This window comes from Rhinichthys klamathensis, unplaced genomic scaffold, assembly GCF_029890125.1.
Source record: "Rhinichthys klamathensis goyatoka isolate OS25496 unplaced genomic scaffold, OSU_Roscu_1.1 h1tg000419l_1, whole genome shotgun sequence".
Lineage (NCBI taxonomy): Eukaryota > Metazoa > Chordata > Actinopteri > Cypriniformes > Leuciscidae > Rhinichthys > Rhinichthys klamathensis.
In genome coordinates, this window is record NW_026606917.1 from 1095386 (window position 1) to 1110963 (window position 15578).

General features: G+C 39.2%; 1 protein-coding gene across 3 annotated transcripts in view; it reads right to left on the reverse strand.

Moving 5' to 3' along the window:
* Positions 1–2124: 2124 nt before the first annotated feature.
* arhgap46b (Rho GTPase activating protein 46b) overlaps positions 2125–15578 on the reverse strand; it is a 70725-nt gene continuing 57271 nt past the window's right edge. For all 3 annotated transcript variants that reach the window (XM_056235303.1, XM_056235305.1, XM_056235304.1), the window contains 6 exons: positions 15430–15528; positions 7126–7199; positions 5021–5220; positions 4308–4399; positions 2533–2702; positions 2125–2452 (listed from right to left, as the gene is read on the reverse strand). In XM_056235303.1, the coding sequence (XP_056091278.1) occupies positions 2258–2452; positions 2533–2702; positions 4308–4399; positions 5021–5220; positions 7126–7199; positions 15430–15528 (830 nt within the window). In that variant the 3' untranslated portion in view covers positions 2125–2257. The remainder of the gene's footprint in view (positions 2453–2532; positions 2703–4307; positions 4400–5020; positions 5221–7125; positions 7200–15429; positions 15529–15578) is intronic.

Below are 15578 nucleotides of genomic sequence, written 5' to 3' on the forward strand. Positions count from 1 at the left end.
TTTAAACACACATCATCCATGTCATTATTCACTGCTGTCTCCTACACACATCCTCACACGGACAGAACAAAAGAAGACACAAATCCTTAAGGAGCAAAAGCAGAGTGCAGGATGAGTATCCGGGTTCTCACAGACCCACGGGTGGCAGACATGAACTGAGGGGGAAGTGCAACAAGTCAGGGGATCACTTACTTTCACTATTCAGCTTTATAAAACTATTCATCAGATGAAGGGTCTATATACACAAGCACAGGCAGAGTTGATGGCGGATCCCACATTATATCAATAACAAATGTGATTGTTTTTTGTATATCGGAGATGAATCATGGAACTTCAATTTTAAGTAAACGATCAAGAACGGACTGCAATTTGCACGTGTTCATATGCTACCAGTGATGACGCCAAGGCCTGAAACATACTCTTCTAAACGCTTCTAAGCAAGCTCCATTTTTTTATTAAACACAAATACTCGTTGCATTCTCAGCTTTGCCACAAGGGGCACTATAGGCTACAGCCAAAATGTGTATTAACTGTCTTCTTCTATGGTCAGTTTTCTCTGTCAGGTAAACAAATGTCATGGCAGCAAGTTTGAAGAGATTCTGAGTATCTCAGTTTAATAGCACACGCATATGAAGGTGACATCTGGCTGTGTCCGAAATCGCCCTCTTTAACCTTGTACTGCACATATTTGAGGGGACAGCCATTTGCAGTGGTGTCTGAAACCATAGACATGAGTGTCGCACCAAATGATTTCTCGCGTCTCGCCAGAAGATGGAATCTGTAGTACTTTGCTCAATTTTTCCATTCACTCCTTTAAGTGGACTAATGTAGGGAATAATGAGAGCAGAGACCTTAGTCAAGGGCAGACGCCATATTGAATTTAAAGACTTACAGTATACATTACTGTAAAGGTAATGTCATTTTGAAAACTCAAGATTTTGTCTACTTAAAGTTTATCCACTGAACACTGTACTTCTATCCCTCACAACCTTGTTTTCATTCCAGTCAAAAAATGAAATATGGCGCTCCTCTGCCATTTGTAGATTGAGATTGATTCTCCTGAAAAGTGTAAACGTTATGACTACTAGCCTGACATGGCTATCATGGGGGCTTTCTTAAAGCTCTTTCCGATTCTGAGAAGTGTTTATGGGGAAAGTAACTGATAAAACAGTTATTCATATTTTTGTAACTGCATTTGGTGATGTTAGTGGCACAGAAATCTCACTTCAGCTTGAAAGTACTGCGTGAAGGACATGACTGGTGTTGGCCAAGCTTCCCGAGAGTATGATCCTGGCCTAAACCTCTTCGAAAACCATTTATTCAACCTGTTCGAATCCGATTCTGAACTCAATATGTTTGGCCATCCGTTGATGTTGGAGCGGCTGGATCAACCGAAACCTAGTCAACTTTCAGTGGGCCAATGAGCAGCAGTTATTTTGTGAGAGTGGCGAGACCTGCAATAGATCTGGTTCCTGGTTGAGTTTGCTACGGTTTAGTAGTTAGCACTGATGTAGCCAACCCACATCTGGATATGTTTCTTTCTATTTTCAAATGGGACGACTGGGAAAACTACTGAGATACCCATTGATTTGGAGCCTCTGATAACGCTGAAGGATGAAGGGTGTGTTTTTTTGTACATGGGCACTTGTGCATCTTATACATCAGCGAACATTCTCCATTTAAGGCACCAGACCTCAAGCGTTGCAAAGTACTTGAGAGCTGTCTTTGTGGTCCACAGCTCTGCAATATTAATTGACCTCTTCATGCTAGCGCTTAGCCTTAAACACAAAACCGAAGCCAGCAATTCTCCCTGCGCTCATACTTGAGCTTACAATTGTTTGATATTAAATAATCAGAACACTCATACCATATTAAATTAAGAAAATACACCGCAGATCATATTGCTTGTGTGTTATTACGATTAAGATTGTCCAAACGATGCATTCCTCCGCTAATCAACATAAAAGGCAGAAATCAAAACCCGAAGAAGACGATGATCATGCATTGGTTTCGTTTCAACGTGTGACAACACAACCCTGTTTGTGAACTTTGTGACGTGGAATCAAATTCAGTCAACAGATTCAGTTTAAAGTGAGTCTGGCTCCAAGAAGAGTCGGATGATTTTAGCCATTGTCCGAACTAATATTGTGATGTTTGAAGAGGAGAACGATCTCTGAGCAGGAGAACGTCCTGACATCTCCCGGACGATTCACTCAATTCTGAGCAATGCCACAAAATAGTGAATAAAACGTGACTGTCAGATTAAGCCCTTGATGAAGCTGGTGTCCAAGTGGACGATGAGTATGCGGAGGAAGGACATCTCTTTCCGCGTGTTTTCAAAGATGATTCGAGGATCGTCAGACTGACAGCGCAGGCAGTTTGGAGCCATGACCATCGCCAGGTTGTTCACATCCATCTTAGTCCTGCTCACATTCACCGGCTGAGCGAAGACCTGGGACGAGAGAAAGACGGGGCGTTGAAATATCGTGCAGAACACTACGGGGGTGGTGTGCTCATGTCGCAGGACGGTACCTGTAAGAAGTTGATGAAGTAGCAGAGCACGAGTCTGTTGAGCTCTGGGAGGGACTGAACCACACTGATGGCTGCATCGGGATCTTCATAGTGACTGATGCACTGCTTATAGAAGCTCTGAGGAATCACCGGCTCCTCCAGCTCCCTGTACCACAACTTCAGCAGAGACGCTGACAGAGGGAGAGATGTTACATCTGTGTGCTGCGTTCAGCCACATTCACACACACATTAAAAGATATGCGCAATTTTATAGTTGCATTCAGTAAACAGAACGTCTATTGATGCAAGCGGGTTACTGGACATGTTGCCCTGCCTTTAAAACACAATGAAATGATTTGAGGAACGATTTTATTTAGGGCTGGGCAACGATTAATCGCATCCAAAATAAAAGTTTGTGTTTACATAATATATGTGTGTGTGGTGTGTATTATTATTTTGTATAAATAAACACACACACATGCATGTATATATTTAAGAAAAATGTGTTATTAATATATCAAATATTTATATATAATATTAATTATGTATTAATAAATCAAATATTTATATATAATATTAATTATGTATAAATATATATATAAAGTATATACATGCTAATATTTCTTAAATATATACATGCATGTGTGTGTATTTATATATACAAAATAATAATACACACTACACACTCATATATTATGTAAACACAAACTTTTATTTTGGATGCGATTAATCGTTGCCCAGCCCTAATTTTATTTCCTAATTGTTACAGAAACTTGCTACTTGCTAGTTCGTCGCGCCCATTACTCCCAACACTTGTTTGATTGGACAAAAATTTGTTTCATATTTTTGGTTTGTTTTCCAGAAAACAACTCAATATTTTTAATGCTATACCATCCACTAAAAATGTATTTAGACAGCTTTTAGCAGTTCACTAGCATTTACAGTAGATGCTAAAAAGCAGACAAGAACTAAATAGCCGATAGTGTATTATCGAGTAAAAGTGTGTGGAAAGACGTATTTTTTTGTAGACTGAATTTCACACAGGTCACACAGATATGATATTGATACTATCGAACCCAACATTCTTTTGAATAGACTCGAAAATGATGTTGGCATTGGTGGAAATGCATTGGCATGGTTCAAATCATACATATCTGACCATTATACATTTTTGTAGCAGTAAATGAAGAGGTATCATATCAATCAGGATATGGAGTACCGCAAGGCTCGGTACTAGGACCGTTGCTTTCACCCTGTACATGCTACCCTTGAGAGATATCATTAGAAAACATGGCGTTTTCACTGTCACACTGATGGCACTCAACATAATTGAACTGTTTGCGTCATTGAATAATTTTCCAGTTTAACCCCGCAATGCTGCTTTAAAACAATCTGTATTGTATAAAGCGCTATCTAGATAAAGGTGACTTGACATAGAAAACTAATGAGGTGTGGAAAGACGTATTTTTTTGTAGACTGAATTTCCCAGCGTCTGACAGAAACTGAAAATCGCCAAACCAACACATTAAATATTGTGTCTGCTATATGTGTGTGTGTATACTGTTGTCTACACAAAGAATTGCCTTTGAGGACACTAAAGTTAAAGTAGGATTCGGTCTCTAAAACAGTGTTTTTTGTTTTGTTTTGACCAAAAAAATACAGTTCTTGAAACTTCTGGAATCACAAAATGAATCATGGTTAATTATTTCAATATATCCTTATAAAGGTCTGACAGACTCCCTTTCTCCAAGTAAATGCTGAGTCACATGCATTTATTGACACACATATGTTCTCACCTGGGACATTGGGATCTGAGAGGCTTTCGGGAATTCTCCACTGCTCCACCTGCAGCTTGAGAGCGTTCACCTCATCAATATCCCCAGGAACTCTACAAGATGAAGACCACGACAGCTAATGATACACTTATTCATCTTATTATTATCCTAAATGCTGCCATGTGGCCTTCTAAATCATAATATGACAAATGGAACACCCTCAAATCCTGAGGACCTTATGGACACACACACACACACACACACACAAAAAGACACATCAAGTGAACCATTTGGGACCAGGTTGTTTGTGTATCTTGTAACACTAGACCACAAGGTGGAGCCAATTTGACACTTATGATGGCATGACAGAGCTGTCACACACACAGGATTTAATGAAAACATGTCCCCATTACAGTGTGAGTGTGTGTACTTGCACACACTTTTCCTCTGAAGTACCCTCGCACTTGATAGGGAACACAAGACAATTGAAGTGTGTACAGTAAATGTCTTATATTCATAAGAAGAAAGCCCTATTGAACAGAGAACACAATGGCTACAGGGGGAAGAAAAGAAAAACATCAGGAATAGTGTAGACTTCCATCATTGATGAAGAGGGATATTGAAGGAATGAGAACATTAACTTCAGAATGGCCATGTAGTGTAGTAATTAGACCGAGAAGAACGGAGCTTGCTATGTACGAGACACCCCGTTTCCCGATCCTCTGTGGTCTCACCTGAAGATGCCCTCGGTCTGGGCTCCACTCAGGGCCAGCACGTACTGGGAGAGCTGGACCTGCACCCAGGGCAGTCTCCGGTCGGGGAACAGCTCGCTCTGCCTCTCCATGATCTCCTCCAGAGCGCTGCCGAAAAGAGACGGGGTCACGATGGCGTCCCGGCCGTGGTCGAGCTCCTCCAGAGTGGGCTTCCTCAGACCCTACAGACAGAACAAGGCACACGCTTCAATCACAGGTACAATATATTGCAATCTGACTAAATTGCAATCAGTATTCTTTGATCAATAAATAGTTCAAAAGAACAGCATTTATTTGAAATAGGATTTTTTTTTGTAACAACATAAAAGTATTGTCACGTTTGATCAATTTGCATCCTTGCTGAATAAAAATGTTAATTTCTTGTTTAAAAAATCTTACTGACCCCAAACCATTGAACTGTAGTACAGATATTAGAGATTTAAAAAAATATTCTTATTATCAGCCAATACTGTATATTTAATCGTATTGCTCATTTGTCCCATTTTTACATTTACATTTAAATCTAAATCCATCATCTAATTCTCACTTAAAGTTAATCTCTGAAAATCGCAATAATTTAATAACACCGTTAAATGTAATCTTTAGTACATCTCAAAATGAATATTCATTTTTAATGCATTAAATGTTTTTTTTTAATGATTTTTTAATATATTTTTTTATTTGAAAATGAATCAAATGATTTATATATTATGTATTTTTTTATTTTATCACATCACATCATTTTAATATAGGTAATTTATTGGTTATCGGACATAACATTTATTGGGTAAAATTTCAATATCAGTGCATCCTAAATATAAACTACATTTATAGTGCTTTTGCTGTACTTGTGTGTTATTTTTGGAACTTGGCAGTCTGTGGTCACTATATGCTTTCACTGCATGAAAAAGAAAGAAAGAAAGTGTGGGAAATTATGCATGGGGATTAATGATGACAGAATCTTCCTAACTGGCTGAACTATTCCAGTACAAAACAGCATCAGGTTTTGAATGTCAACCAGCCACTGACACAAAGCCTCTGTGGATCAGACTATGCGTTTCCCTCATGACTATGTGGAACAGACGGACACCATCTCAACCGTAACACAATATGGAACAACAGCGGCGAGCGGGATAATGCGTAGCGGCGCGGTGCGGGGGTAAAAATAGCACACCCAGTAAAAGCGTTGGAGACTGAGGTGGGACGGCTGATTACAGGGTGGGACTGGTGAAAGGACAAATAGGCCGAGGAAACAGCTTCTGCTAGTGCCAGTGCCGGTACCAGTGAAGCGTGTGCATGGACGAGGCGGCTTATAGAGGGGCCTGGGGGGGGTTGTTGTAACCTTTTCTTCTTAGTTTGGGTTAGTGGATTAGTAATTCTCATGGTGTGCTCCTAAAGGCCGGGTGATTTGATTGCTCACAGATGTGACCAATTTTAGACGGTTGTGCCATATACTGCTTCTTTTGACCATTTGGAGACTCCTGGGTTCGATCTAACAGCAGTGCTGGCATCTACAAATAAACAAAACTCCCAGGAAAAACTGTTTTCAATTATCATTCGACATCACATGATGGGATCATCCAACTTCTATGTGTCTGGCGTAACCATATTAGAAGTCAGTGAGTCAAAGCTGGACTCAAGAGCTGATTAAGAACCATTGCCTGCCTATTGAAGTTATGTTTGACGTTGGATGCAGATCAGGGCTGATGGGCAATGTTTGTTAATTTGAGTTACAATTTTGGCCATTATTTTCGATTTATGGCCAATATGCGTTACATGCTCAATGTTAAAATTCAATACTATTTTGTCTAAATATAAAATTTAAAACAAAACACTAAAATCAATCATTTTAAAAGCTACAAGTGAATGTAAGTATCACAACATTATAATGTATTGTATGAAAAATGTATATTTGGAGATTTGCTAAAGACTATTATTACGGTCTTTAAAAGATTTACTTTAAGTGAGTGTTAGATGACGGTAAAGGTTATTTTTTAATCTAAAAATAGGGAAATGAGCAATACAGTTAAATAAATCCAACATCTAATGTCATCAATAACATAATAATAAAATAAAATAAACCTTACCTTCTTGCCCCCAGTAATGGCCACTTTTTGCAGCTTACGGTAGCAGTACTTGGCGTAAATGCTGATAGGAAGACCTGTCAAAGAAAATGAATACGCAATATTACTGACCAATGACCAAATGCAAACTGCACTTGTTTTTGTGCAGTTTGGCTTGTGAATGAATCCTCTTGTAGGACTTGTATCAAAGTCCTGAGCATACAATTCTTTACTAAAGGATTTATAAATAAAGAAGTCTTTAGAAACAATGCCAATCCTCTCATTTTCTACATGTTTGGAGTTCATGGCCGAGAAAGGCTTTCATTATGGCTTTCATTTCAATAGTTTTCAGTTTTACAATTGAGACATTTTCTTTAATATGATTTTAATGTTCCATGCCCAATACATTGGAGATGCTCGACCAGTCCAGTTAAACACAAGATCAAACAAACAAGCTCACACAGATATGATATTGATACTATCGAACCCAAAATTCTTTTGAATAGACTCGAAAATGATGTTGGCATTGGTGGAAATGCATTGGCATGGTTCAAATCATACATATCTGACCATTTTACATTTTTGTAGCAGTAAATGAAAAGGGAATCATATCAATCAGGATATGGAGTACCGCAAGGCTCGGTACTAGGACCGTTGTTTTCACCCTGTACATGGTACCCTTGAGAGATATCATTAGAAAACATGGCGTTTTCACTGTCACACTGATGGCACTCAACATAATTGAACTGTTTGCGTCATTGAATAATTTTCCAGTTTAACCCCGCAATGCTGCTTTGAAACAATCTGTATTGTATAAAGCGCTATATAGATAAAGGTGACTTGACAGAGAAAACTAATGAGGCATAAGTGCTGTGCAAGTAGCAGCTAGTCGATCCAGAACCTGACGGAGCCTCTTCTCTAACAGTGAAGATCAGCTTCAGTGACTCACATGCGGATAAGTGTTTTCCAGCAGAAAACTAAACATGACTGCTCAGCGAATGCTGGATGTGAACGTTTTGAGTGAGATGTGAACGTTTCCTCGCAGCTACAAGGTACATGAGGCGTGAAGTTTAACTGTTACAGGAAACCAGCGTACTAATGGAATCTGCCATCCACGCCAAGCCAGATGAAATATCACTCGCACTGATATTAAAGTGAAACCGATACAGCTACTAGTGATGCTGGCTAATATGTACTGATCTTTATGATTTGAGTGAGGTGCTATCGGTTTCATTAAACTCTCTCACCGCTGTTCCCTGCCTTGTTTCTCCTTGGAACGTGACTCATTCTTTGGCTGAACAACCTTACGTGGTTATGTGGGTCTGAAACAGATTTACAGCAAACAGGTGACTGAGGTTTGACTGGGCTGAACTGAAGCCTGAGAGACGGAAGACACAGAGCGGCTTCAGGGCTTTTCACAGCCATTACTCACAGAAACACACAGAGGTGACAAGGGAGAAACAGTTTTATATGGGAAAAAGACAAAATACTCAGTCAAACAAGCTCGTTATATATGAAAACAAAACTTGCATTCTGTGTTCAAGTTATCAGCTGAAATAACGTAACAACTACTGACCTCTATGCAAAGTTTAAAACACACATTTGACATGCCCTGATAGGACAGTTGATGGATTATGCTGTCAAATGAAACAAGGAAAGATATAATATTTGCATGTGTAAGTGCAGGAGAAACGGTCTGAATGTGTCTTGTCCTAACTCATCATCAAACATGGAGAAAATAAGGATATGTACTTTTTACTAAAATCTCGAGGCTTAAGGGAAAAGAGGCTTCTTTCTGTTAAACGTCTGAAGAACACCCACACAAAACAGATAAACTGTGTTAACTGTGAGAATGTTGTAAAAGTCGACGTTTCCCGATATCAGACAGGAGCAGGTGAGTCTGGATGAGTGTGTCTAGTGTCTACACAATCTGTGAATCACAAAGACGGTGAGATTTACAGCTCTTGTTCTGATGACTCGTGTGTGTGTGTGTGTGTGTGTATGAAGCTGTAAACTCATGTTAAACAAGCAGGTCAGGTATTTCACAAGAATCTGTCTCACCTCTCTCTGTGACACAGCCTCTGTTTTCCCACTCTTCCCCTCTCCCCCTTCAACAATTTTTATTCTTTCATATTTTTTTTTTAAGCAACATTTTGAACCTGCATTTTTGTCAAAGACGACATCCGAATCACATTCAGAACAATGACCAAAGCATGGAGAAGATCGAGTCCATCAACACCCCCAAAGCTTCACAGTCCTATCCTCTTCCTGGGTCGACATTTCATTCGGTAATGTTAGGCAGTTTTGATTATTTATATGCCGTTTAATGTCTGATGATCATATTATTTTACATGTGCGTAAGCAGCAATGCTTCTATCGCTTGTTTCTGCTGCTTATTTGCCCGGAGATTCAGTACTCATTCAGAAGATGCGTAATAGCACCCCCATAACGTATAACAGTGAAAACAGGGATTGTCTGTCAATGGCAGGGAAAGACTTAAAAATTTGTTTAAGATTTTGTAAGCATATTGCGGAGTTGTGCTTGAGTCAATGGTTTTATTTGTGATAACGCAATGAAACATGCCAAATTGTGCGAATATAATATTTGGCTAGGCTGTCATACAAAGAAATGATGAAGTGAGAACCAACGAAATAATTTTGTGTCAGTAATAATAGTCAGTGTAAGCTTTTTCTTGTGAGCTTTTCGTTTTCTATGCATTTTTCTTTGCATAGTAAAATTAAACATGTAGCTATTTTTACAAAATTATTTTCTCAGATAAATACCTTAATCTTAGTGTTTTGTTGTTCCCTCATATTTAATATATATATATATATATATATATATATATATATATATATATTCCTTATTTTGACGGTTTAATCGAACTTGTAGGCTAATGTTAACAGATACACACACAAACAAAATCAGGATCTTTTGATGAATAGAAAGTTAGTTAGAAATAGTTTTTTTTGTAACATTATAAATTTTAATGCTGCCACTTTTTAAATAAAAACAAATGACCCCAAACTTTTAAAAGTATATATACACATAGTTCTGACTTTAAATTCTGATTAGATGAGCCACATTTAATATTTTTAATAAAACGCAATTAAAAAAAAACAGGTTAAGTTCTATATTAATGTGGGAAGTACTAACAGCTAACGTACTCAGCAACAGTGTCACGTTGAGCCCTACAACACTCTTAATCGCAAGTTCTTTCTCTTGTTTGGGACACGTCCCACACTATATTTTCACATTCCTCCATGTTTCTTTGTCATACTTGTGTAAATAAAGATAACCTGCCTCATCATATCCTAATATATCTACCAAGGTATATACAGCCGGATCTCTACAGTTTGACACTGGTCTTATACCACCTACTGTACTGTACATTTGTCAGCGTTATTCCTCTTTCTTTTTATCACTCTGCTCTTCACATCCTCTCTTTCTCTCCATGATGAGTGTAATTTTGTGAATGTGTACTGCGTCTAATCCTTCAGTAAAACACACTTTTATCATCGGCCTCTTGTAGATAAAGAATGACAGTTCGGACACTTCAACAAAACCCATAAGAAAGGAAACGTGCTGATATGAGGGCCGTTTTGCATACAAACAGTGCCAATGTTGTAACGGCGCTTCTTTGAACCCATAAAGGGCGGGTTTTTTCCCCCCTTCCCACAAGAGGCAGGAGGAGGCCACACCCCACATCCTGAAACAACAGTGAGAGGGTAAAAGTGCATTACTAAAATAGAAAAACAGTGCCACATCATATAATAAAGTCCTCTGAGAGTGTCAATTCTCTTTCAAAAGGGTCCCTGAACTGCGGCCCTTCCCACAATGCCATCCCCTGGGGCACACGGCGCTGGTGCACAGCTGGTGAGGCCCTGCAACGCTCTCAAAAATATATGGGTTTTTCTCAGCAATGCCACAGAAGAACCATTCAGTGAACGGTTCTTAAAAGAACCATTTTTATTCAATATAAAGAACCTTTAGAGCAATGAAAAGGTTCCATGAATGTTATAGGTTCTGCATGGAACCATAAATGCAAATAAAACGATAAATGCAAATAGTGAATGATAAAGCCATATTCTTTCTGCCATACTAGAACATTCCCAGCATCCATCTGAGCGAGCCACAGTCCGAGAGCAGGAAGGTGCAAAGGTGTCACTTGGAATGTTCCAATCCAGCCAAAACAATTCTTCGGATGACTAAAGTAAACCGGCAACAACACATTAGTCAGTTCATGAGAAGTGTTAAGTTGTTTCCTTTGTACTTTCCATAGTTGTTTCCTATGTTCTTTCCATACACTAGAACAGGGGCGTCCAAATTCGGCCCTGGAGGGCTACTGTCCTCCTGTAGAGTTTAGCTCCAACTTGACTCGACACACTTGCCTAGAAGTTTCTAGAAAGAGATAGATTAGCTGGTTCAGGTGTGTTTAATTGGGGTTGGAGCTAAACTCTGCAGGACAGTGGCTCTACATGAGGAGGATTGGACACCCCTGATCTAGAACCACAATGACATTCCTGATGTTTGGCTTCCACATACACACATGATGCTGGAATTAGAAAATCCATTGTTTTTCTGGCTTAATCATAGCTTATCACTCTTACATTCACTGATGCCACCATAAGTCCTCCCACAAATCCTGTATCCTTGTGAAAGATTGTGATCTTGTTGATTGTCACAAGGCAGTGACACATGAAACCAAGTCTGTTGCAATCCAACAGAAAACATTGAAACTAAAGGTGCAAATCCGTGATGTAGAGGTACCGGTACATAAAACACGCAAAGAACAGGAATGCTAATGCTTGCTAAAGAGCAACCGAATACTAGCCTGGTTCTACCAGACTCTCGTACATTTCATTTGTACAGAGAGTCTGGCCTCGCTCCATTGAGAAACGTTAACTTCCTTGTAGGCGGGTTCGCTGTTAAAGTTCAAAACTATTGGATCTGCCCAGAGTCACTCAGGATCTGCCATAGCCAATCGCTAACGTGTGGTCGTGACGTATGTCATGCGCCGAAACCGGCTGGAAACAAGTCCGAATTCCATATTCAACCTCTCTTTCTTATATTTGTGAAAGAATTTTAAAAATACCTCTTTTCAATTAAGTTGTCTGAGAACAAAAAAAGTCTTAAAAACATTATCTGTTTGTAATTATTTTCCTTTTTTCAGTGTCATGTAATTCTCTAAACTTGTTAATGTTTATTTTATATTATCCCCCTACTGTTTTATTTTTGTTTTTTATTATTATTATTTTTTGTTTGTTTTTGTTTTATGTTTTATGTTATTACTTGTGTATTGTTTTAAGCAATAAAAAAAAACAAGTCCGAATGATCAGAGGATTATGTTTAGAATAAGATGTCTGTCAACGAGAGCTGCATGTTTTGTTCATCGAATTTAAGAGTTCAAGGAACAATTCTAAATCCTAAATGTATATTTGTCACTAAGGACAGTGATGTATTCAGTCAACTGTCGAAGCTGGGTGTAATCATTAACAATACGCCGCTGCGGTCATTTCGGATCTGCCGCAAATGCTGTACAGTGATCATCGTGCACGCCGAGCTGCCCAGCACGAACTCCTAACCTCTCTGCCTCCCTAACTTGGTCCTCCATTACTGCAACAAGAGGAGACGACAACAACTATCGGCTTTGCATCCCTATCGTTCGCCTTAGCTAACTCATTCACCACTAGCGGAGTGAGCTGGAAAATTAAACTTTTCCCGAACCCCGTGGGGAGGAGGGCCACAACATCATGGCCACCAACAACACTTAGTAAACATTGATCTTGCTCCGGCTTTAACTTCTGTATATTCGGCAGTTTTGCAACAACGGACCGAATAGATTTTCTCACGTCTTTCTCCGCTGCCATCACTGAACTCCAACTCAAACTGACGCGCTACATCAACGTCAACGTTCTCAGCCACTCCCTCTATTCGCTGATTGGTCCTACAAAAAATTGATTTCTGGAAACCTAAGAATATACAGCAGTCCCAGACGAAGTACTGAAGGAAAATGAAATTGAGCGGAAGTGCGTAGGAGGGCGGAGCCAGGCTAACCGAATACACCTTTAACATTTAAGCTAAGATTATGAGCACTGGGAGAATAAAAGCATATTTTTTTTCTGTTCATGTGCAATCAAATATTCTAGCATATCTGAACTACAGTAAAGCTTCATCAGTCATGTTAAATCTATGATGTTATAAATAGCACAATGACTACATAAACAGAGGAAAGTCATAAAATGATGATTAAGGGTCAACGATTATCAACCATGGTGGTTTGGACATAACATACCCTGTCCCTGAATGATTAAAAATTGCTTTTAAAATCACTTAAGTGGACACCAGAACCAGATATAAAATGCAGTCTGCTAACTGTCGGCCGATGAGTGTTTCTGAACTCCCCGCTGAGTTTCACACTGTCATGTATCAGGCAGTGCAACGATTTCATCAAAGTCGATTTTAGAGTGGCAAAAAAATTATGAAATGGACTAGATTCAGCCAGCGAGCTGCTGAAAGAAAAGTGCGGCGCTAAAGAATCACATGTAAAACAAAAGTTAAAGAACTAAAAGAACTAAAATCTGAATACAGAGCTGTTCTTCTGGCAAAGTTTGTTCAAACCCACCAAAGGTTGATCCATGAACTCATCACCATCACAATCTCATGAAGCACGATTCTTCAGGTTGCTCCTGATGGATTGTCCCTATAATAGGCGTACAGTACTAAATAATATCTTGGTAATGAGTATATTTTAGCCTTGCACTTCCACCTCAAACAATGACAGTGGCCATTACTTGCAATGAGCACATGTCTCGTGTAGCACTGCCCCTGTGAAGACAACACACAGTGTAATTAACCAAGGCCAGACTGGATCTGCACCATTAAAAGCCCACGCAGAGCTGTCTTTGTTTTAGAGTGTGTGTGCGAGGAGTATAGAAGAGGTATAAAAGAACAAACAGAGTTAAGTTGGTTGCCAGCCACTGAGGGTGTAACCTGATAAAAATGTCCCACTCTCCGTTTTTTTTGTCTCAATCTGCCTGTTCCTCTTTCTCTTTCCATCTCCTATCACTCTCGCTTCGAGACTGAAAGACGTTCTCAGGATCTTTGTTGCCTCTCCACCATCAAACTCTCTCTCTCTCTCTCTCTGCCTGAGCAGTCTGGAAGCGGGCCAGGGAAGCGTGGGAGTTGTAGTATGTCTTGTTGCTCAAAGCTTTAATCTTGCCTCTAAAAGAGAGAGTGAGAAAGGGAGAGAGGAGGGGGACACTCCTCTTCTGTGCTGGGCCAGCTGCTCTTTCTTTGAGTGGTCCTCCTCCACTAGCGGACCCAAAGCATCATTAATACTCTCCCTCAGCCAAACGTGTTACCAGGAAGATTCCCTTATTGTACACCAAATCCCCTTGACACTGTATGTGAGTGGGTGTGTTTGGGAGCCTGTCTTTCAGTTAAAGAAAGATGCCTTGGCTTACCTTACAGCACATGAAAAACAACATGAAACGTCATTCACAACATAACTTCTGTACTGTAATGTATTGTAACTCATACATCAGGATTGATGCATTGATATGCATCCATAAGGACCTAACCTAACCTAACCATTTAAGTTAAAGATGATATTACATTACTAAAATCATATTTAAGCAGCTACAGTAGATATATGTGGCTATGCTTTGTTGTAAATATATAGTCATGTTTAAAGGTATATGGATCTGATATAGACAGGGTTTGTAATCAACTTTTTACTCACCAGGCAATTTGGCTACTAAATTTTTAAGTTACCAGCCATTCAGAACTTCTACTAGCTTTGTATTTTGATGTAAAACTATGTGAGTGTGGAGCGGCATGATTTTGAACAGCCTGAGTCATAGAAAACAATGTGTTCGAATTTCAAAGATGTGGCATTTCTCTTAGACTGTGTGTGACCCTCTTAACATGTTGTTTTGCTTATGTTTGAGGCTCCTTTTAGAGGAAGAACTCTGATAACGATGCCATGCAAAGTGATAGAACATAATTTATTAATTATAACCCGGCAAATTGGCAAGTGTGTTGATATGCGTTACCCGCCACAGTGGATTTTCACCAGCATTTGCCGGGTTGGCAGGAGCTTATTTAAAACCCTGGAAATAGATATTGATAGAACGATGGATGGATGGATGGATGGTCAAGTTCCTGTTTGGTATTGTCCATTCAACTTAAATCAAAAATCCAAATTATGAAAAAGGTTCTAAATTTAAAAATGTTGTGCAATCCGTCCAAAATATAATTTCATGTGTGTATGCATGTTTCCCTGAGTGTGTGTTTGCAAAATTACAAATTTCACCATAAACTCACCTTCATCCTCTTCTTCCTCATTGTTCTGTCTCCTCTTTTTTCTGGACTTGGAAATCTTCTTGTTTTTTATGTCCTGCTGATCCATGATGTGCTGAAGTACTGTCAGATACAACAAACTGTTAATTTTGAACACTCATACGCTCCAACAG